Source organism: Pinus tabuliformis, chromosome 1_2 (assembly GCF_031772625.1).
Source record: "Pinus tabuliformis cultivar Carrire ecotype Pingquan chromosome 1_2, CPIR1, whole genome shotgun sequence".
Taxonomy (NCBI): Eukaryota; Viridiplantae; Streptophyta; class Pinopsida; order Pinales; family Pinaceae; genus Pinus; species Pinus tabuliformis.
This window is the reverse complement of record NC_142298.1, coordinates 177,532,008-177,553,822: the sequence shown is the minus strand read 5'-3', so window position 1 is coordinate 177,553,822 and position 21,815 is coordinate 177,532,008. Positions and strand designations below refer to the sequence as shown.

Sequence of the window (21,815 nt, the reverse complement as noted above, 5' to 3'; positions counted from 1 at the left end):
TGTGATGCGACCTCAACACAAATTCACTTAAATAAAATATTAGAATGACAATGCCTTTATTTCTAATTAATCAAATAGTAAATACCATATTAAATATAGTTATAATTAAATAATTTTTTTTATATTATAAAATTATTTTACATAACCAAACACACATTTTATAAAATAATAATTTATTTGCAAATCTTATTGATAAAGATTTCCGGAATAAAATTGTGTAATCTATAAAATTCATCAAAACCATGTGAGGACTAATTACTTTCTTGAAACACAATCTCACTGTCCCAAAATTAAGCGGTGGGGACTAATTACTACGTCGGAACAACGCGTGTTATAAGATGTCCCTTTGACGAACGCTAGATTCTAGTTCGATACATTTTCTATTTTGAAGAATGAAATCAAACTGATCGATGAAGGAGGGGGGGTGTTTAGTGGCGATCTGTAAACAGCGCTTTCACTCGAAGAATTAAAATTAACTCGTGATAATTTAGGGGAGAAAACAGAAACAAAGAAGTAACCTTGCATGTAGCCCATATTCATTTATTTGCATTGTCTGTGTTGGAACCTCTGGTTGAGGCAGCCGGGCTGTATCTCGATTCTCCAGCCGCCCAATTCCCAGGTTTTTTGTTCTTCGTTCTTTGAACCAAAATCACGGTTATTCCGGGGGAACCAATCTGACGGATAATTGCCAAAACCTTCAATAGCAAACACTTGAGATCATCTTGCATCTGTATTGGTATTCTGGGAAAAGAGTAGGGTAACAGGGCATGGAAACCTCTTCCGATCCGCTTAAGGGGAAGACCTTCTCCATAGACCTTTCGAGCGATGGCGCTGCGCGTTTGCGGGAGGCCGTTAAGCAGAAGCTTGAGGATTTCATGGGCTACACGGACGATGTTTTAGCGGTGGGTTTATGGTTTCATCCCTTGCTTTTTTCATTTTATGTGTATGTTTTTATGCTTGTGCATTGTGGAGTTTTAGGGCTTGGGTTAAAGAAATTAGTCACATAGAGATATGGTCATTCTGTCGAATTGTCATGGAATTCGATTGGATGGGCTTTATTTTTGGTGGGATTTGATGCCCTTTGATGGCGAATTCGTTATATTTTGGATTCTTCGCAAGATATTGCATGAAATTCTGAACCCCAGAGAAAATTTACCCGAATATTGATAGTACCTTTATGGAACTTCCCGAGATGTGAACACATACTGAGTCATCAAGTTTGCTTTGTCTTTTCTGCTCTCAATACTGTTGAACTCCTTCGCAATGTTCTGTAATCGGAAAAACAGGGAATTACGGAAACAACAAGCTCTGAATTCAAACCACAGGAGCTTTAGGTTTATCTTAGGGTTTAGAAGTGAGGGTTTGTCATTCTTTCAGCGAGCGTTGATCATATACACAAGCAATATAAGCTCCCTTTCTATTTTAAATTAAATACACTTTCCTTCATCCAGTCATGCTTTTTGTCTTTCCATCGGAGTAGTGGGGATGAAGCTTGATGAACTGATAAATGGGATTGAATTTCCACTTGCAGGAGTATGTTGCTGTACTTGTCTGTCATGGAAAGCAACAGGATCAGGCAAAGAGAGATCTGGATGCATTTCTTGGCAATCACAGTGGTGCATTTGTGGCATGGTAATTCAGTCTTTTCACAAATTTCTGTTTTCTCTGTTCTTTTGAGTCAGGATTATGAGGGCTTATTGCTCTTATCTCAGCAAGCATAGAATAGAAATAACATGTTAGACTTTTCCAATATAACATTCAAAATGTATAATGTTTCGTATCTAACGGAGATGGGTTCATTTGACCAAATAAAACAATGCACATTATCATATTTGTCTTTACTTCACAAAATTCCAAAGTTTCCTCCAAAGGGCTATAAACAACAGTATTGCAATCAAAATAGTTATCTTGAGGTGCAGATGAATGGATCGGAGGCAGATATTTCTCTGGTCCACAACAATTAATGGTAATTCTAGACAAGATAATCTGTACCCGAAGACACATTTTTCAAGACAAAGTTGCGTTTGATGAATTGCAGTTATGTTTAATTTGTTCTTTAGACACTTCTTCAAAGAGGTAATGCTTTTGTCGCTTGCAAAGGATTTTTTTGATTTTATTTTTAAATTAATGCACATATCCTGAAACTAGGATTGTAAGGTGCTTCTGAGTAGAATATGAGAAACAATGCTGGCTAGATTGTGATATCATAAACGCTCACTTACATGTATTGACTTGGTGGAAGCAAAACAAAACAGAGAAAATTAACATTGTGCAAGAACATCGGGCCAATCGGTTTCCTCAAACAGTTTCCTTTGATGCTTTATCTGATAGTCTCACTTGGTTGAGTTTTCTTATTTTGTAACCTCTTGCTTTGCTGTAATATGATTTTGCACCTGAGGGCATCCTTACTTCCGGACTTTTTTCTTTTGAACCAGCTTCCTTTTATCATGATGGAGCAATGTGCCCAGATTTAGCGTTATAGGGAACCATTAGCACCTTTTTGTAGAATTTCTTTGAAAATTCTGCAACTGCTGTAGTGAACAATTCTGAAACTAATTTGTGACACCAAGACACAGAATTTCTCTACTCTTTTGCAGCGGAATAAAAAAGAGTTAAAAACACTTTCATACAATACAATAACACAGGATTTTTCTATGGAACCCTACATGAAAGACCCTCTGCTAGCTGTAGATTTTTATTGACAAAGTTGTGCAAATAAAATTAATTACAAGGAAAACCGTTTCACTACAGAACAAGGTTGTTCTTTCTGCTGACACTTAGCTGAAAACTGCTTGCAACAATCCTGTCCTTAGCTCCTAAATCCTTGTGCTGGCCTGCCCCTGTTTCCTTGTGCTGGAAGCCTCTATTTCCTAGTGCAATAGTGGTCCTATCTTCTAGGAATTACTCCTGATTTCTAGCGCACACTAGCATGGATTTTCTCTGCCAAAACTGTGTGCAGAGGCCTCTCCTTCACGCTCTTCCTAGCTCTGCCAGCTCACACACAAAACTCGCGCTCTCTATTGTTTGGTCTCACAACCTGTAGAAAATTAATGTCTGCTCATGCTGTAGCCCACCCAGTTTCAAATTCTTGCAAGGTTTAATGCCCAAAACCCATCAATAGCATATGACTGATATACACATCATTTTATCATTTTCTGCATTTAACTTGAAACAACATAGAGCTACTCTACATTTCACTTTCAGCTGATAAGAGAAAAAATAAGGCAAGCACACACATGAATTTTACACTGTTTTTGGTCAACATGACCCTAGAAAAACCCCACAGCGGGGAAAACCAGTTCTTCTAGGAGGATTTTATTTTGTTTCTTTGACGAAGCATCACTGAAATCCCATTCTCAAACTGAGTTCTGAACTGTCTTCAACAAATGCTCAGCTCTCCTCTGTTGAAATTACAGTCCTCTGAAATGCTCCTTCTTCTTAGGAATTCAAGCCACACTGACAGTCACAGGTTCCTTGAAACTCGTGTTCATTACAGCAGATATGCACAGGTGTTTTTATCAGCGTTTAACCTCCCTGGAATGTGAGCAAATACACTCCAAAACAGCTCTCTAAATATCATTGATATACCACTAAAACCAGGCTTGAGATTTTTGCTGATCCTGGCCCAAGAATCTCACTGTGTCCCACATAAATACGCTGGCAGAGAAATATGCTGCTAAAACACTTGCCCACGGTGAGGAGTAACTGAACTTGACTCCTAATAAGCCCTTGACCTGTGTGCAACCACTGGCTGTGACAGTCTCCCAAACTTTCGTGCTCCCTTTTTAGCTTTAACTTGGCCTTCGAGGGATTTGATTAACTGTGGTCTTGTTCCTAGTTCTTGCTGTAGAATATCTTCACAAAAATTCTCTTCCTCCTATCTCCTTTCCTCTCCTCAATAGTTCTCAAGAGGATGAATGAAGGAGCTCTTCCTTGCTGTCTCCAAATGCAAGCTTCACAACATGGTTGCGTTCTGCTCTGATTTGAGTTCACCTTGGAACACAGCCTCCTCCTTTAGCTGTCTCGATCTCCTCTCAAGCTTCCCTACGCCCTCCTCTTTCCTTTGAGAAGAATAATGAAGAATCATTCATTTCCTTTAACTTCTGTTTTTCTTTTGAGAGGGAAACCTAACCCTAAAGGCTAAAGATCAAGGGCTGAGATCCATGAGATCTATAGTTGAGATCAAGCTCCCATTAGACCCCTTTCTCATGATGACCCCTCACTTAACCTTTTAATGTTTTAGTACCATGGTCACTTTGTCGCTCATAAAGTGAGTTTTAAAATATAAAAGTTACCTTAATAACATAAAGTGGACTTAGTACTTTACACAAAGTCACTTTAATAACCCATGTGACTTTAATAAATTAGAATTACAAGGTACACAACTCATAAAAGCTTCTTCAGCTCCTTGACATTAATAAACACATAATGTCACTTAGAGAAAAGGATATTAATGTGTATTCCTAGGCTAAAAGGATAAATTCCTAGGAAACACTTCCTTGGTACTATATTCTCAACACAATGTTGTGCTCACAAAATAGTGATCCATTTTTGTGCCTTCGTCCTCCTTATAAGCAATTCACATCAACTAAATTTGGCAAGTTTATTTTTTGAACTCGGTCTTGTGATTGACTAGTTAACTGAGTCTAACTGACTCATGTAATTCGTCCTGCCTCAATTTAGAAACTGAAGCTCACTTGCTTGTCCTTTGCCAAAGATAACTCGCACTAGGAGACAAACAACTGAGCCTCCAACTATACACATGAGTTAAACTGCTTCATGAACTCGACCTAATTTTTAGGAACTCGTCCTAACTTTTAGGAACTCATGCATGCTAAAGACATGAGTGCTTGTGGTCTCTTTGACTAAGGAACAAGTCAAAGAAGACCTTACTCGCTTCTATTTTCAACACTCCCTCTTAGCGAGGAAGGTGCTTTTGGAAGAACCTCGTCCACTTGGATCTATCTCCAATACTACCACATTCTCCGTTGTTGCAGCTTCTTCCGCTGAACTAGAAGACTTTGCCTTCTTTTGCGGAACCTGATAAGACCTGTTCTTTCCCACCATGCTCTGCGAGTCTATCACTTCAGTCATAAGGGCCATGCACCCTGTGTACCTTTGTGGCTGCTTCCTTTGGTTGAAGGTGATATTGGAAGATCCAACTCTCCCTTGATCTCCCTTAAACAAATCCTTTGCCCACTTGGCTCAAACTCTCCCTATGTTGGGTCATTGCTTGAGTCGCTGCCTCAACTCGCCTTCGGCTATGCTCATCATCTTGTTGGTTGGCCCAACTGCCAACTAGCTTATACTCAAATTGAGATACTGGCTGAGGCTCCATCTTGAGTAGCTTCTTCTCAGGTACTCTAATCTGCTCTTGCTCTAAGGACTCCTTAGACTTAAACTGAGATATTGGCTGAGGCTCCATCTTGAGTAGCTTCTTCTCAGGTACTCTAATCTGCTCTTGCTCTAAGGGCTCCTTAGACTTAAACAGACATATTGGCTGAGGCTCCATCTTGACTCTTGAGTAGCTTTTCTTAGGTACTCTAATCTGCTCTTGCTCTAAGGACTCCCTTTGGGTTTTGCTCTCCTCAACCATCAATTCTCTACTCTGAGCTCTCCCTGCCTTGCTGCTCAAGGTTGCACTTGTCTCTACCTAGAACTTGTAGTGATTTTTCATCCTCACACCTATCTGCTTCTTACATCCAAAAGCTAAGTGCTGGAGGTAAGCCTTACCTTTGCTGAAAATGACATCATAATCCTTGTCCTCAAGGGTAGTTATCCAAACAAGATTCTGCTTTAATCTTGGAACATAGAAGACATCTGTGAGATGGAGGGGATTACTTGACTCCCTCTGAAAACTGAGAGTACCAATTCCTCTCGATCTGAAACTACACGTCCTTCTCCTTCAGGTGTCTAAATTTTTTCTTTTTTTTTGGTCATGTGGAAGGATGTCATGTCGAAGGATGCTACCGAATCAATATACCATACACTGCTGTCTGCTGAGCTTGGCATGCAAGCAATCAATGATAAATATTTCTCGAACTGGGCAGAAAATGCATCTAGCTTTGCTGATGTAGCTACATGATCCTTACTGGACTCGTTCTTTCGCTTAGGAAACCTAGTGGCATAGTGTCCAAACTCATGGCAATGGAAGCACTTGACCTTTCTTAGATCCTTTTACTTGCCCTTTTGACTAGACTCGACCACTCCTTGGCCCTCCGTGCCCTTGGTCTTGCTACTCTTGCTTGTTATGGAAAAGTTCTCCTTGTCCTCTGTCTTCATCGATCTACCATTTTTGGTCCTTCTTCGGATATCTTCCTGAACGTAGTCAGTCAATAGCATTTCCCAACTAGGAAAATTATCTCTGTCATTGACAACATCCTGGAACCCATACCAAGACTTGTGAAGTCGTAGAAGAGCAAAACTCACAAGGTCATGCTCTGGTATACTCATGAGTGAATTTTGACAAATACGTGACAATGGACTCATCCTTGTTCACCCAGATACTCTTTAGCTTCTCCTTAAGAGCAAGCTTCTTGGTATCGCTGGTACTCTGATATAGATCTAAAATAGTTTTGAACATCTCATAAGCTGTCTTCTTCTCATGGATATGAGGAACTATATGATCTCTGACCCCTTCTAGAATAATCGTCCTTGCCTTGATATCATTCTTAGTATGCCGGGTCAACTGTTGGGGATCTTGTAGTGGTGGTATAGCCTGCTTCACAAATTCTCCCACCCCATTATCCTTCAAAACTATCATGATCCTCCCTTTCCATGAAACGAAGTTTGATGCTCCCTCTAAACAGTTATCTGCTCTCAAACCTTGGTACGCCGTCCTGCTTTCCCAGAGAGCTCTCCAACACCTGCCCACTAATAGCTTAGTAGTCCTTCACAAGAGGCTGTACTTAGGGCACAATAGGGCAACTTCTAACAACCCTCCAACCTGTACTTAAGCTGCCCACACAATTGTCCAATGGGACCTCATCCACTTAGTAGAACATCAACTTGAGAATAACATTCAACATACCTTAACCAACAGAGACTTCTTCTGCTTCTCTAGGTCACACCCCTGTGCAATTACCTAAAGTTTTCGACCCTCTGATTAGGGCATCTTGCACCTACGTCAACCCATAGTTTGTTGCCTCAAAACTTTGCAAACATTTCTCCACAGGTTCCTCCTTTATGCGTTAGCTCTTGTCCTCTTATATATTGTTGTTCCAGCTCCTTAAGAACATAGACCAGCCCTAAACTAGGGCTTAATCCCTCCTGTAACAACACATAAAAAACTTGGCCTGTTTTGCAAGTTGTTTGCACCACAAATAATGCACAAAAAGACTACCCAAAATGCTCCTCTTGCAAGCTACTTGCTCCTGCCTAACTTGGCCTAATTAGTTACAAGAAAAACGAACCAAAACCAATCCTCTTCTCCACTTTGCTAGGCTCCTTTGGGCTATGACTATTTCAGGGAGATTCTCCTTATGATGTTGCACTAGGATGTGCCAATCAACTTGTGTTGGTCTTTATTCTGTTCCTTGCTCCGATACCATGTAGAATTTCCTTAAAAATCTTGCAACTGCTGTAGTAAACAATTTTGAAACTAATTTGTAACACCAAGACAGGATTTTTGCAGGGAACCCTACTAGGAAAACCCTCTGCTAGCTATAGAATTTTATTGAGAAAGTTGAGCAAATAGAATTAATTACAAGGCAGATTGTTTCACTAGGGAACAACAATGTTCTTTCTATTGACACTTAACTGAAACCTGCTTGCAACAACCCTGTCCTTAGCTCCTAAATCTTTGCGCTGGCTTGCCCCTATTTCCTTTCGTTGGAAGCCTCTTATTTCCTAGCGCAATAGTGGCCCTATCTTCTAGGAATTACTCCTAATTCCTGCGTACACCAACAAGGATTTTCTGTGCCAAAACTCTGCGTATAGGCCTCTCCTTCACACTCTTCCTAGCTCTGCTAGCTCACACACAAAACTCGTGCTCTCTATTGTCTTGTCTCACAACCTTGTGCTCACAAAACAATGATTCAATTCTGTGCCTTCGTCCTTCTTACAAGCAATTCACATAAGGTATATCTAGCAAGTTTATTTTTGAATCTCGGTCTTGTGATTGACTAGTTAACCGAGTCTAACTGACTCATGTAACTCATCCTGCCTCAATTTAGATATTGAAGCTCACTTGCTTGTCCTTTTCCAAATATAATTCGCACTAGGAGACAAACAATTGAGCCTCCAACTATACGCACGAGTTAAACTGTATTATGAACTCATCCTAATTTTTAGGAACTTGACCTAACTTTTAGGAACTTGTGCACGCTAAAGATAGGATTGCTTGTGGTCTCTTTGACTAAGTCACAATTCAAAGAAGACCTTACTCACTACTATTTTCCACACTTATATATATATATATATATATTGAAACGTGGAAAGAAATCATTATGAATAAATGAGCAAGAACATTTACATGACAAACATAAATGACAAGCAATATTCCACCATCACTTATAATGGGATCCTCATCATTAGTATCACCATTTGCCTCTACCTCAATCCTCTTGAGACATTAGTCAACACCACCCAATTTTGATGTGTTAATTTTGGGCAACAATGGTATGTTCTATGCTTTAGAGCAATTTTACTTCAATTTCTTTATTAACCCAATATCAATATCCAGATTAGGAATCACAACAACATGATAGTAAAATGCAGATAAAACATAAACATAAACAATAGAAGACAAGCCAAAGACAAGAGGACACAAGATGTGGCACCAGCCAGGGACAAACCCCAATGTGGGGAAACTCTTGATCAATTCTTCTTATATTCTTCAATAATTCAGCAGAGAGAGAGAGAGATATTACAATTTATAGATCTGATAATTTATGACAGCGGCAAAAGAGACCTAACCAGAAAAGTCATTGCTGGTCAACAGGGTAGATTTGACCCTCATAAATTGGTCAACTTCAGTCAACTTCGGCCTCCAAACAACAAGATGAATCAACCCTCAAAAGAACCCAAAATCAGCGCAGTCAAATCTGGTCAAACAACCAACCTGTGGTTAGCCCTAGCTGCAGTCAACGTTGGTCAAAGTCAATGTTTGGCCCCAATTTCTGTGCCTAGAAATGCGGCTTGCCCAAATAGAGATAGCCCCCACAAAACATAGTCAAAGGAGGTCAACTCATGTTGGTCAACGCTTGGTCAAACTGTCCAGAAATTCGGTCTCTTGAAATTTCGGCCTCTTGAAATTTTGCTTTCCTGAAATTTCAGACGTGTGGAGAGAGAGATGCCTAGAAATCCGTACCCAATGAATGAGGAGAGAGAGAGAGAGAAGTGTGAAGATGAGTGTGTCCAAATGAGGCTAAGGCATCATGTATTTATAGCAAACGTTGAGGATGAATAGACGTGACTGTTGGGCTTCTGAGCCTACATAAGTTTGTTGGCTGACCTTGACAATTTGTCCATAATCAAAGTAAATTCATAACTTCATTTGTACATGTCGGAATCGGACGATCTTTAGATCACTCCTACACCTCTCGAAGAGAGGAATCCAAGAAAAATATCAGTTGTCATAAATAAGATGACGCATGTGGAGTTTGGCCCTAGTTGCCGATTTTAACATGATGAAACTACGTAATCCAAACTTTAAAATATGGTATGAAAAGCTTAGTGTGCCCAATCATTGATTTTTTGTTTGAGGGAAGGGTACAGTTTTGCTAAGGCAATGATAGAGGAGTCAAATAAGCAATATCACTAACATTGAGGTACATAAAGCACTTGGTGCTCTTGATTAATTGCCAATCCTGAAATCTCGAAAAATGTTAACTCTGTTGAATTTTGAATGGGATATGAAATTCTACTTTCTCGATATGAAGTTAGAGGAGATGGGAACCGCTTTTAAACATCTCGAGACAATGAATGGTAATGTTAAAAATTTAAGTAAAGGTTTTACTTTAAGACTTTAACATTACCATTAATTGCCATCATTTTAACGCAAATTGAGAGTGAAACCCAGTCTTAAATAAATATTTCTAGTGTATGAAGTTTTTAAAAGTCTCATGAATTCATAATTATCCTCTAATTAGTTATTAAAACAAAAAAAAATGTTGTTCCCAACATTTAAATCAAGGCAAAATCAAACAAATTTCATTTAGAAACACGTTGTACAAATGTTGAAATGCATTTCTCATGTGAAATATGTTTCATATGAATTGAAATGCGTTTCCCATGTGAAAATACATTTCATATGAATTGAAATGTGTTTCAAGAGCATTTTAGTTGCGTTTCAGTGGCTCGATATGAAAACGCAGCTGGTATGCAGGGGCGGGCCATGTTTCCTGCATCATAGATACCTTCTCATATTTGGAAATTTGTTTTTGTGGCTGATCAAATGTGTCGTTGGTTCTTCTTCACTTTGTTGTTCCCTTTGATGGGTTGCCTAGTCTATGATTTGATAGATGAGATGTCTAGTGGTTGTGGTTGCATGGTATAAAGGTTGGACATAAAGAGCTCCTCCACAATCTATGATTTACATGTTTAACAATCCTTTTCTTAAGTCCAATTATATACAAAATTACAAATCCTAGTGCAAGTGAAAATACGTTCTTCTTCAATGTTGCTTTTGTCAAAAGGAGAAATTTACTCTAGTAGTAGTGGATTTCTTCTATGTAACAACCCTCCTTTCTAGGAATTTTATTCTAATAATTCAAGCAACTTAGATTCAATCTGATCCATTTTAGAACCAAGTGCAGTATCCTAACTAGCAGTACTAACTTACTAATAAGAAGCACAAGCGTGATTATAGTAAAAAAAACTCATGTGTGAAGCCCTATATAATCCCCATGTGAAACCTAAAACTCCTTATTAAGCCCTAGATATCAATTGATTACACTTATATTGTTATATTGTTATGTAGGCTAGAGCTAGAACCTTTAATTGTTTCGTTTCCTTATAATTGTACTTGTGTCTCTTGTATATATATTAAAGATACCTAGTCTTAGGATCATCAAAGATGGTCTTATACATTATCTTCATTGTAAAAGGAGGTTTCCACCTCGAAGTGGATTGTAATTATGGGTTTCTTATCAGTTTTAAGGTGCAGGTTTCATAATATTTGGTATCAAAGGATACAGACATAGGGTTTTCTTGCCTCAAATAGGTCATTTTGGCATTTTCACTATTATTTTTTCTGGAACATTTTAGATGGTGAAATTTTGAGCAAATTTAGGCAAGATCTTGGGGAACATCTAGTTAAAATTTTAGATTTTGTTTTGTTATAATTTCAAAGATATATGTTGTGGAAGTTAGGGTTTGTGGTTGGTCTTGAAATTTGTTTCAAATGAGTCATCTCAGAATTTTTGTTATAATTTTTTTCTAATAAGTTTCAGATCGTAAAATTTTTATTAGATAGAGAATAAATCGCAAGGTATGTTTGAGAAAACTTTTAGATTTTGGTTTGCCATAATTTCATATATACCTCGTGGAAGTTAGGGTTTTTGAATGGTCCTGAAATCAATTTCAAAAAAGTGATCATGGAATTTTTGCTATAAGCTTTTCTTGGGACAGATTAGGCTGAAATTTTCAAAGGTTTGAGGAGATATAATGAAGTATTTTAGGTAAAAATTTAGAATTATATTTGAAGAATTGGACACATGGCTCGCCATACAAATTTTGCTCTTGGGAAGAAGCCAACAATCAACAAGTTTTGGGAAATTTACCATAACTGGTTCTTGGCATATCAACTTTTGATTAGAATGGTGGAATTGCAAAGAAGACATATCACAGTATTGTAGGTCAGAATTTTAAATTCAGAAGGGTTAAAATCTTAGAGATATGTCAAGAAAACATGTCAAAAGTTCCTTTATTCTCCAAATTAAGCTCTTTTAAAAGTATGTAACTTATGAGTGACAAAAATTTTGATTAGAGGATCCATTTTTTTTGGTGATTGGAAGTTGTGATAAAGAGGAGTACTATTATTATGCCTCCAAAGAAAGCTATCAGGGAAGAAATGAAAGAATTGCAAGCCATTCTATTAAAGGATCTCCCTAAAAGGGATATGGAGATCCAAAGAAATCATGAACATAAGGAGAAACATGGTGTTGAGACTCAATCACATATGGGCAGCATTTGCTCACAGTAGTTGAGCACAAATATTTAATCACATAGCCATAATTTTGAATTTTCAATCCAAGATCCATATCAGTAGGTCTTAAAGTCAACACCAAGTAATTATTACATTTCAAAGTTCAATACGAGGAAATTTGATGGCAGTGATTCCATAACATGGATATTCCAAATGGAGCAATGCTTTGATTTACACCAACTGGCAACCTTACAAAAGGTAAATATTGCAGCCATGTTTTTAGAAAAAGATCGACATGTATGGTATCAATGGTTTTGCGAAAAGGAAAACGGATCCTATTGTATCTTGGTCCATGTTTACAAAGGAATTGATAGCACATCATGGGGATATAAAGAGCAATATATTCTTTAGTCAATTTTGTAAATCTTCAACAAGAAGTTGTAGTTATGAAGTGCATTCAACAATTCCAAAAGTTGTTTGAGGGTAAAGAACATTTTAGATATAATTTGTTAAACATATTTATGGAAACTTTAAAACATCCAACAAGTTGTGCAATCTCTTTCAACCTAAATCTCTAGAGCATGCTTTTAGTCTAGCAAGGAAAGTTGAAAGTAAAAATATGGCTACTAGTTGTTTAAAACCAATATGGCTACTAGAAAATTGGTCCCTAATAACTATAGAAAAAATCATGCTCCTTCTCCTAAATTGGCAAGGTTGACACCTTAGCAAGTGAATGAAAGAAGAGCAAAGGGACCGGCCATGTTTCAGTTATGACAACAAGTACATCAAAGGAAATAAATGTAGTGAGAAGAAATAATTATACATAGACCGTGAAGATGAAGAAGATGAAGAAGTGGAATTGTTACAAGATCTACAGCTAGAAAAGATTACATCAATAATATCTTGTCATGTAATGGTCGACATAATACTCTACAAACTCTCAAAATAGAATGATATATCAGAAAGAAAAATGTAACAATAATGATTAATTCAGGTAGTACCCATAACTTCATTAATTACAAAGTGGCAAAACTTCTTGATTGCCTTGTATATCCAACACTAGAATTTCAAGTAATGTTTGTAGATGGAGGGGACATAAATTGTTCAGGGAAGTGCCATATTATTAAGCAGAATATGGGAGATTATTTATTAGATAGTTTCATGATCGCAATACAAATGGGTGGTGTTGATGTTGTATTAGGTTTTCAATGGTTACAATCATTGTGAACAATGGCTCTTAATTTTCAAGATCTTTTCATAAAATTTTCCTCAGAAGGAAAGGAAATTGAACTTAGAGTTATCCAAGGGAAACCTTGTAAAGCGATAAGCTCTAATAGCATGACAAAATTGCTAAAAAAGGGATACCATGGTGTGATTACACAATTGTGTTCATTAGATGTTCAAACATCTATATCCTTTGCTCTAGTGGATCTCTAAAAATTATTAACAATCATTCCAAGGTATTTGGAGAGATGCCTAAGGATCTTCCACTTGCTCAAGATCATGACCATGCTATTTATTTGCAACCTGGAAGACTACCATCTGACATCAGGCCTTAGAGCTATTTGTATGCACAAAAGAGTGAGATTGAGCGTATGGTTTAGGAAATGTATTGAGCATATTCATTGTAAAAGGAGGTTTTCCCCTTAAAGTGGATTGTAAATATTGATTTCTTATTGTAATTAACAAGGTCCATAACGTAATCAACTCCCCCCATAACCTATGATATGTATGTATGAGAATCCTTGTTGAAAATGGCAGCGAGAAAGGATTGTTTGACTTGTCCTAGTTTGAGTTTCTCCTTAGCATGCTTGAGTTCCTTGTAAGTTAGGATGAATTCCTATAATTTAGGATTTGTTCCTAAAAGTGAGGACGAGTTATGAGGCAATTAACTAATGTGCTAAAGTGGAAGGCCGAGTTTCTTGTCTTCTAGTGCGAGTTAATTTGGGAAAAGGACAAGAGATTAAACCTCAAGTTCTAAAATTGAGATGAGACGAGTTGCATGAGTTAGTTCAACTCAGTTAACTCAATCTATTACAAAATCCATTTCCTAAAATATAATTTGCTAGATTTAGCCGGAGGAACCAAGGCACAATTGTATCATTATTGTATGCACTAGTTTTGTGTGTGAGCTTGTGAGGGAGCGTGCCAAGGAGGAGTCTTGTGCGAATTGATAGAGGGAAAATTTGCCTTGGGAATGTGCTAGGAAATAGGAGGAAATTCCTAAAAAATAGGAGCTTCTCATGCCCTAGGAAATAGGAGGCTATTTCTAGGATTTGTGCAAGGATTTTAGAGCTCATTCAAGCAAGGCAAATTGGCATAGGGATCAAGGGTCTTGCAAATTGTTTCAAGCAAGGAGATCATTGTATTCTCTATTGAGACAAAGTTGTATTTGTAAGAGATCTATTGCTCAATCCTCTATCAATAAATTTCTCAAGCAAGTAGAGGTTTTTCCCAGTTGGGTTCCCTAGAAAAATTGTGTTCTTGAATTGTGTATTTATTTTTGTTCCTATTTTGTTGCAAAATAAGTAGAGAAATTCTGTGTCTAGAAAAGAAATTAGTTTCAAATTGTTCATATTAGCAGTTGCAGAATTTCGTGGATTTTCTACCTGGTATCATAAAAATGAACAGAATTGATCAACACATAGACCTCAGATTTGGGAGAAAAGCAAGCAGGAGAAGAATACTTCTAGGTTTTAGTTTACGTTGAGATGGCCACAACATGTCTCAGAGAACAGGATAGACTTGACAGAGCCTCTAACTTTGGTGTTTGGAAGGCTAGGATGCCCTTTCTATCGAATGAGCTTGGTCCGAAGGAGTTCGTGACAACTGTTATCGCTGTACCGACAGATCTTATCCATTACCATGAATTCAAGAAGGACATGTCCAAGGCGAAGAGGATGATCCTCGACAGAGTTTGAGAGCATATGGTTCCACTTATTGCAAATAAGAATACGACAAAGGACATGTGGGATCCATCTGAGAATCGTAAAATGATTCTCAAGGAGAAGCTGAGGACCACCAAGATGCAGAAGGGTGAGAACGTCACTGCCTATCTCACTAGGATTCAGGGAGTCTGAGATGAGCTTGTAGTTGTAGGAGAGAAACTAGAAGACAGTGAGCTGGTGCAGACAACTATGAACGGGTTGTCCAAGGAATGGCGAACTTTTGTTCATGGAATAACTAGACAAGACAAGCTACCATATTGGGAACACTTGTGGAGTGATTTCACTCAAGATGAGCTTTGACTTAGTCTTGTTGAGGGTTCTACCAGCAATAGTGGCAAGAGGTTGAAGGTTGAGAATGAAGAGGAGAACTTTGTTCTTGCAGGTAAAGCCAAGGGCTAGAAAGGCAAAGGGAAGGGCAAGACCAGTCATAAGAGTGACAAGAAGAAGAAGGATCTAAGTAAGATTAGGTGCTTCCATTGCCATGAGATTAGGTGCTTCCATTGCCATGAGTTTGGGCACTATGCTACTAAGTGTCCAAATTGGAAGAAGGGGTTGAATAAGAAGCATGTGGCTGCATCATTTGAGATAGATGGGCTTGCTTCTCAGTTTGACAAAGATTTCTCATTGATAGCTTGCATGGCAAGCTTAGTAGGCAACAATGCGTGGTATATTTATTCAGGTGCCTCCTTCCACATGACTGAGAACAGGGAGTTCTTTAGCCAGTTGGAGGAGAAGGATTTGTAGGTGCATATCAAGCTTGGAGATAATGGCAAGTATGCGACTAAGGGGGTTGGTACTCTTAACTTTGAGAGCGAATCTAGGAACTTTCTCCATCTCAGAGATGTTCTCTACGTCCCAGGGTTGAAGAAGAACCTTGTTTTAGTAACAACCCTTGAGGACAAGGGATATGATGTCATCTTCAATAGAGGTAAGGCGTACCTCAAACATCTAGCTTTTGGGATAGTGAAGTAGATAGGTGTGAGGATAAGGAACCTTTACAGGTTGCAGGTGGAGACTTGCACAACCTTGAGCAGCAAGGCAGTATGTGAGTAGAGTAGGTATGTTGGAGAACTTTGGCACATGCGCATGGGACACTTCCATCATGGGCGTTGAAAATTCTTCAGCAGATTGCCACATGATTACTAGTATGCAATCTTGACAAGAATGGAGTGTGCAAGGGGTGCACGCTTGGAAAGTATGCCAAGTCTTCTTTCCAGGGTCAACACAACAGAGCCAAAGGGATTTTGGAGCGGATACATTAAGATGTGTGTGGGTCCTTCTTTTCTCCATCACTTATGAAACACAGGTATTATGTTACTTTCATTGATGATTATTCTTGTAAAACTTAGATTTATTTCATGCAAAAGAAAGATGAGGTCTTAACCAAGTTCTTGGAGTTTAAGGCCTTAGTTGAAAACCAAACAGAGAAGAAGATCAAGGCAGTGAAATCCAACCTACTTTAGATGACGATTGGAAGAAAGAATTGAGAGAAATTGCTTGTGATTACATAGCTAGATGGTGGTACGATGCTGATATCCGCTTCAATGCTGCCCGTTCTCTGTATTATGAACCTATGTATGAATTAAGGGGATCTCTTTTGCAAAAAGAGGTTATGTCCATTAAGGAATATTTGAAAGATTTCAAAAGCTCATGGGTGAAAACAGGATGTACCATCATGTTAGATGGATGGACTGATCAAATGAATTGTACCATTATAATTTTTCTTATCTTTTGCCCACAGGTAGCCATGTTTCTAAATCAGTTGATGCATCTGATAAGGTGAAAGATGCACACTTGTTTCAACCTTTGAATCAGGTTGTTGAAGAGGTGGGGGGGGGGGGGGCTAATGTTGTATAGATCATCACATATAATGCCTCTAACTATGTTCTTGCTAGTAAAGTGATAGAGGAAAAACACAAAACCATCTTTTGGACCCCATGTCTTGCACATTGCATAGACCTCATGCTTGAGGATATTGGTAAAATAGATTGGATCAAGAACACTATAGAGCATGCCAAAAGCATAACAACACATATCTACAATCACTCATGGATTTTGAACTTGATAAGGAAAAACACAGGGGGCAAGGATCTTGTTAGGCTTGCCATCACTAGATTCGCAACTCATTTTTTGACACTGCAATCTATGCTTTCCCAACATAGAAACTTGCAAAGGATGTTTTCCAGTGATGAATGGAATGGATGTTAATGGGCTCACAAACAGAATGGCAAAGATGTAAGAAAGAAAGTTAATGAAGACATATTTTGGAAAAAGGCAGCAAAGATTGTGAAATTTGTTGAGCCACTAGTTAAGGTGTTGCGGTTGGTGGATGGGGAAAGATTGGCTATGGGTTTCATTTATGAGGCTATGGATCAGACAAAGGAGCAAATAAAGGCAACATACGAGGATAGAGTGGCTAAGTATGGGCCCATTTGGGAAATCATTAATCAAAGATGGAACAATCAACTCCATTGCTCTATACATGTAGTTGGGTTTTTTTTGAACCCATGGTATCATTATAAAGCTCTTGTGGGAGAAGATTTGATTGGGTACATGAGAGATGGATTGATTGAGTGCCTTGAGCGCATGGTCCCTGATGAGAGTGAGCAGTTGGAGATACACTAACAAATCACTTGTTTCAGTAGAGCCACAAGTACCTTTGGCAAAAACCTAGCAAGGATTGGAAGGGAAGCAGATGAGGCAGGTAAACAATTTCAATTTTCAAATTCTTATTTTGTTAAATTGTTTATAATTTGAAAGTTGGATATAATTTGTTGAGCTAACTCATTACACAACTATGCTTTTTGCAGCACAATGGTGGGAGGCAGTTGGTAGTCAGTGTCCTCAATCGTAGAAGTTTGCAATCCATATTTTGAGTCAAACTTGCAATGCTTTTGGGTGTGAGCACAATTGGTCTGTCTTTAAGAGGATTCACACGAAGAAGAGAAACTATTTAGAACAAAAATGGTTAAATGATTTAGTCTTCATCCAATACAACCTTCGACTAAGACACAACCAATTATTGAACAAAAGATCTGATACAAATCCATTGTGTTGGAAGATATTGATCCATCCTCAGATTGGGTAGTGGAGACTCAACCAACATAGTTTGAGTCTAATGAATATATTGATGTTGATTTTGATTTGGAGATGGATGCATTACAGACTGTTCAATTAAATGCAAATCCACTAGTACCAGTCCCAAGTCCTTCAGTTGCAGGCATTTCCTCTACTCATCCATGACGTAGGCGCATAACTCATCTATCTTAGTGTGCAGCTAGTGCTAGTGCTACTACTTCTATAGTTGTAGTTGGAGATCTTGATGAAGAGGAGGAGCCATGGGTTTCCCCGTCTGACTTTGATTCAAAGTCTGAGCCAGATGATGTTGCCTTGTCTAGCAGTAGTGACTAGTGATGTTTTGTTGTAGAGGTCATTTAGAGCCTCCTTGGTTATGTGTTTTTGTTCTGATCTCTATATATTACATGTATTGGACAGTGCATTGGGTGCCATTTTGATATAATAGATATATTCATGAGCATACTTTGATCATATGTTGTCTTCTCTCTATATTCTAATGCTTCCCTCGAAACTTGTTGGTTTGCTGCCTCCTCAAAGGTAGACGCTCAGACTCACTGATGCTGCTCATTGAGGCATTATAACTGGAAAATTTGGTTGGCGGTTTACTCTCTCTGAAGGTCCTGCTAGGAGCCTACACATTCTCCTTCGGATCCCTCAAGGTTTGCTTCGCCCATCTTGGCCTTCTCTTCGAAGAGCTCAAAGGAACATCTCACTCCTCATCAAAAGGCTGTGACCCTATTGCTGGTGCTACTGGTCCCTACTTAACCTTCCTTTCTTCTTTTTGGGGCACTATCTGACATAGTGACCATACTTGTGACATGCAAAGCACTTGAATTTGCTCATTCCCCTCTTTTTCTCTCTTTGTGAAGATCGTCCTTCACTTTAGTTCTGCGTGGCTTTACCCTTGCCATTCTTTGCCTTCCCAACAAGAGCAAGTTCCACATCTCCACCTCCACATCTATCTTGTCCACCAGATATCGAATGCTCCCGTATCTCCTTTTGGCTGAAGTCACTCCAGAACCTTGTTCAATTTGGAAGCTGTTCTCTAGCAAGGATGCCTTCCACAAAGTTAGCCCAACGCTCAGTACAGCGACTCAGAGCTATCTTTACAAGTTCCTTTTCATCCATAGCCTCCCCAACAATTGCAAGTTCATCTCAAATCTGCTGAATTTTTGTGAAGTATGAGACTACAATTTTAGATTTGTTCATTTTAATTTCTTTAGCTTTTCTCCTAGCACCATCCTTTTGTTTTGGTTGTCAATTTGGTACAACTTTATTAAGGCTATCCACATTTAATGAGTTGTTTGCATCCTTGTGATGTGAGGGATTATGTGACGCTTCACAATGTCCAATATGATCCCTCTAGCCTTTACATCTTTCAGATTGTGTTCGGCTGCCTGTGTAGGATCCGAAGGAACTTTGATCTCTTTTTCAACAAATTCCCACAGGCGGCCCTCTCCTTTCATGGACTGAAGTTTGTAGCCCCCTCCAACATATCTTTAAATCTCAGACTTGATGATGCCATCTCACTAGATTGATTTCAGCCACAAAACCCTTGCTGCAAAATAATTTTTTTGCTGCAGAACAATAAAAATCTTGCTTTTTGAAACCCCGTCCACTGATCTTCCTTCACAAAGCTTGCTCAAGGCTCCAATACCATGTTAATTTTCTAAGTGCCAATCGGATTTACTGTCTCATGTAATTATGTTATGCCTATAAATTTTCTTTTACTAGTAAATAATCATTTGCTGTAAATTTATTTTCTGAAAATTACAACCAACAATATGTTGCACTTTTAACAATTTTGTCGCATAAACAAAATATAATAGAACAACAATACAATTTTTCCCTCCAACTTCTCATCACATCCATTTAATTCAGAGACACTGGGCTCCCTAACTAAGGAAAATGGCCCACAAAAAGTACAAAGAGTTTATAGCAAAACTTGAAGAATTTCCCATAAAAAATTCCAGACTCCCAATCACTTGTGCAACCTTCTGCGTGTCCCACGTGTGGCCCAATCTGGTAAGCATTTCACAGTACGGTCCCCTTGGCTGCCCGATCCTCATGGATTCACAAGTGCGAGTTCCCCGCTAGTTCTCTTGCTGCTGAAATTTTTCTCATGCTTTCTTTTCTTCTTTCCTTAGCCCTGCGACTCACAAAAATCTGCAAATCAGAATTTTTTTGTTGTTGTTGAATTTTCTCATTCCCACTTGAGTTGGTGTCTTATCAGTTGCTCCTCTTGAAGAACCACCTAAAGAAGACTTACTTCCATATGATAAGACACCAAGCTTATGTACCCTTCACTCAAACCAAAATAATTGTTTAGGCATGTTAAGCTTTTCTACCATATTATAAAGTTGAGAAGATGACCCTTCACTCAAACCAAAATCATTGGTTAGGCATGTTAAGCTTTTTCAATTTCTACCATATTATAAGGTCAAGGAATTTGAGTATGAAGACTTTGAGGCTTGAGCCAGATAACGTTTATGCAGTTCTTTTTGATGGTCCCATTTTTAGTAGTGGTGAATTAGTGATGAGTTTGATGAGTGATCATGTTGATTAGTGATTTGTAGTGGGCCAGTAGCCCTATACTTTGCAACATTGTTTTTGGATTCTAGAGGCCATTTAGAGCCTCATTGATAATGTATTTTGTTTTTGATATGTATTGCACTTGTTACCATTGTAATATTCACCCTTATATGGTATATAGATGAACAAACTTTGTATACTTTCTAATGGTTTGGAATCATGGTTTGAAGTCTTAATTTTTTTTTTTTCATTGAATCTGGTTCGATTTGGTTCTAGTTTGAAACTCGGTTAAATAGGTGGGCGAGTTCAAAACCTAGTTCTGGTTTTAGAACTATGGCCGTGAAGTAACTGTCTATAGTTGAAGCTTTCCCACCATAGTAACCCAACTGCACTTATCTTCAATTGAATGAAAGAGATGTTGCCATACCTCTGTTTTTAAAAGAATGTGCTCAGTTGCTTGTGCTCGTCCAGTTTCTCAACATTGAGTTCTCCATCAATTGGTGTCTTTTCCATTGATACCTCCACTCTGAATGATTTGGCATGACTGGTACAATTAGTTGGTTCATTGGAATGCAACTACCTATAATGCATGTCTTTATCATTCTTTCCAATCCCATTTGAGGATGTATTCCCTGAACTATGAGATGTCGATTTTCCTGCATTAGCTATTTCAGTACATTGAATTCCTCTTTCACCACGTCTTGTGAATCCTCAATGTTTTGTTGTAGTTGATAGACTTGTCCTTCATTGCTTGCACTTAGAGTGCATTCACTATGCTCATTCACTCTGTCTTAGACAATGCTCTCCCTTAACCTTCTCTGAACATTGGACATAGCAATTATAGGTTTATTGCCAGCAATGCAATATTAATTTCTCATTCAAGCCATCAATCTTTTCTGAATCCCAATAAAGTGTTTTGTGCACTTCTTAGGGTTGGCTACATGTTATGATATCAAAATAGATCACCTCCTATATATTGTATAAACCCGTAAGACACTTTTGTGTGTTAAATTTTTATAACCCAGTTATAGATTAGTGCATTTGCCTTTTGTTGCGTTTTGTACCAAGACAATGCTTTTGATCCCAAACTGAAATTGCATCCTGAAGTGCTTTTTGTATTAACTGTACTGCTTGCCCAATTTGCATTTGTGTACCCCTCGAGCTTCCCT

At 38.3% G+C, this 21,815-nt stretch overlaps 1 protein-coding gene across 1 annotated transcript in view; it reads left to right on the top strand.

The window, feature by feature from the left end:
* The first annotated feature begins 362 nt into the window (after window positions 1-362).
* The window catches only part of LOC149205065 (uncharacterized), a 78,030-nt gene continuing 56,577 nt past the window's right edge, over window positions 363-21,815 (top strand). The window contains exons 1-2 of the mRNA XM_089394887.1: window positions 363-902; window positions 1,532-1,632. Coding sequence (XP_089251013.1) covers window positions 768-902; window positions 1,532-1,632 — 236 coding nt within the window. The 5' untranslated portion in view covers window positions 363-767. The remainder of the gene's footprint in view (window positions 903-1,531; window positions 1,633-21,815) is intronic.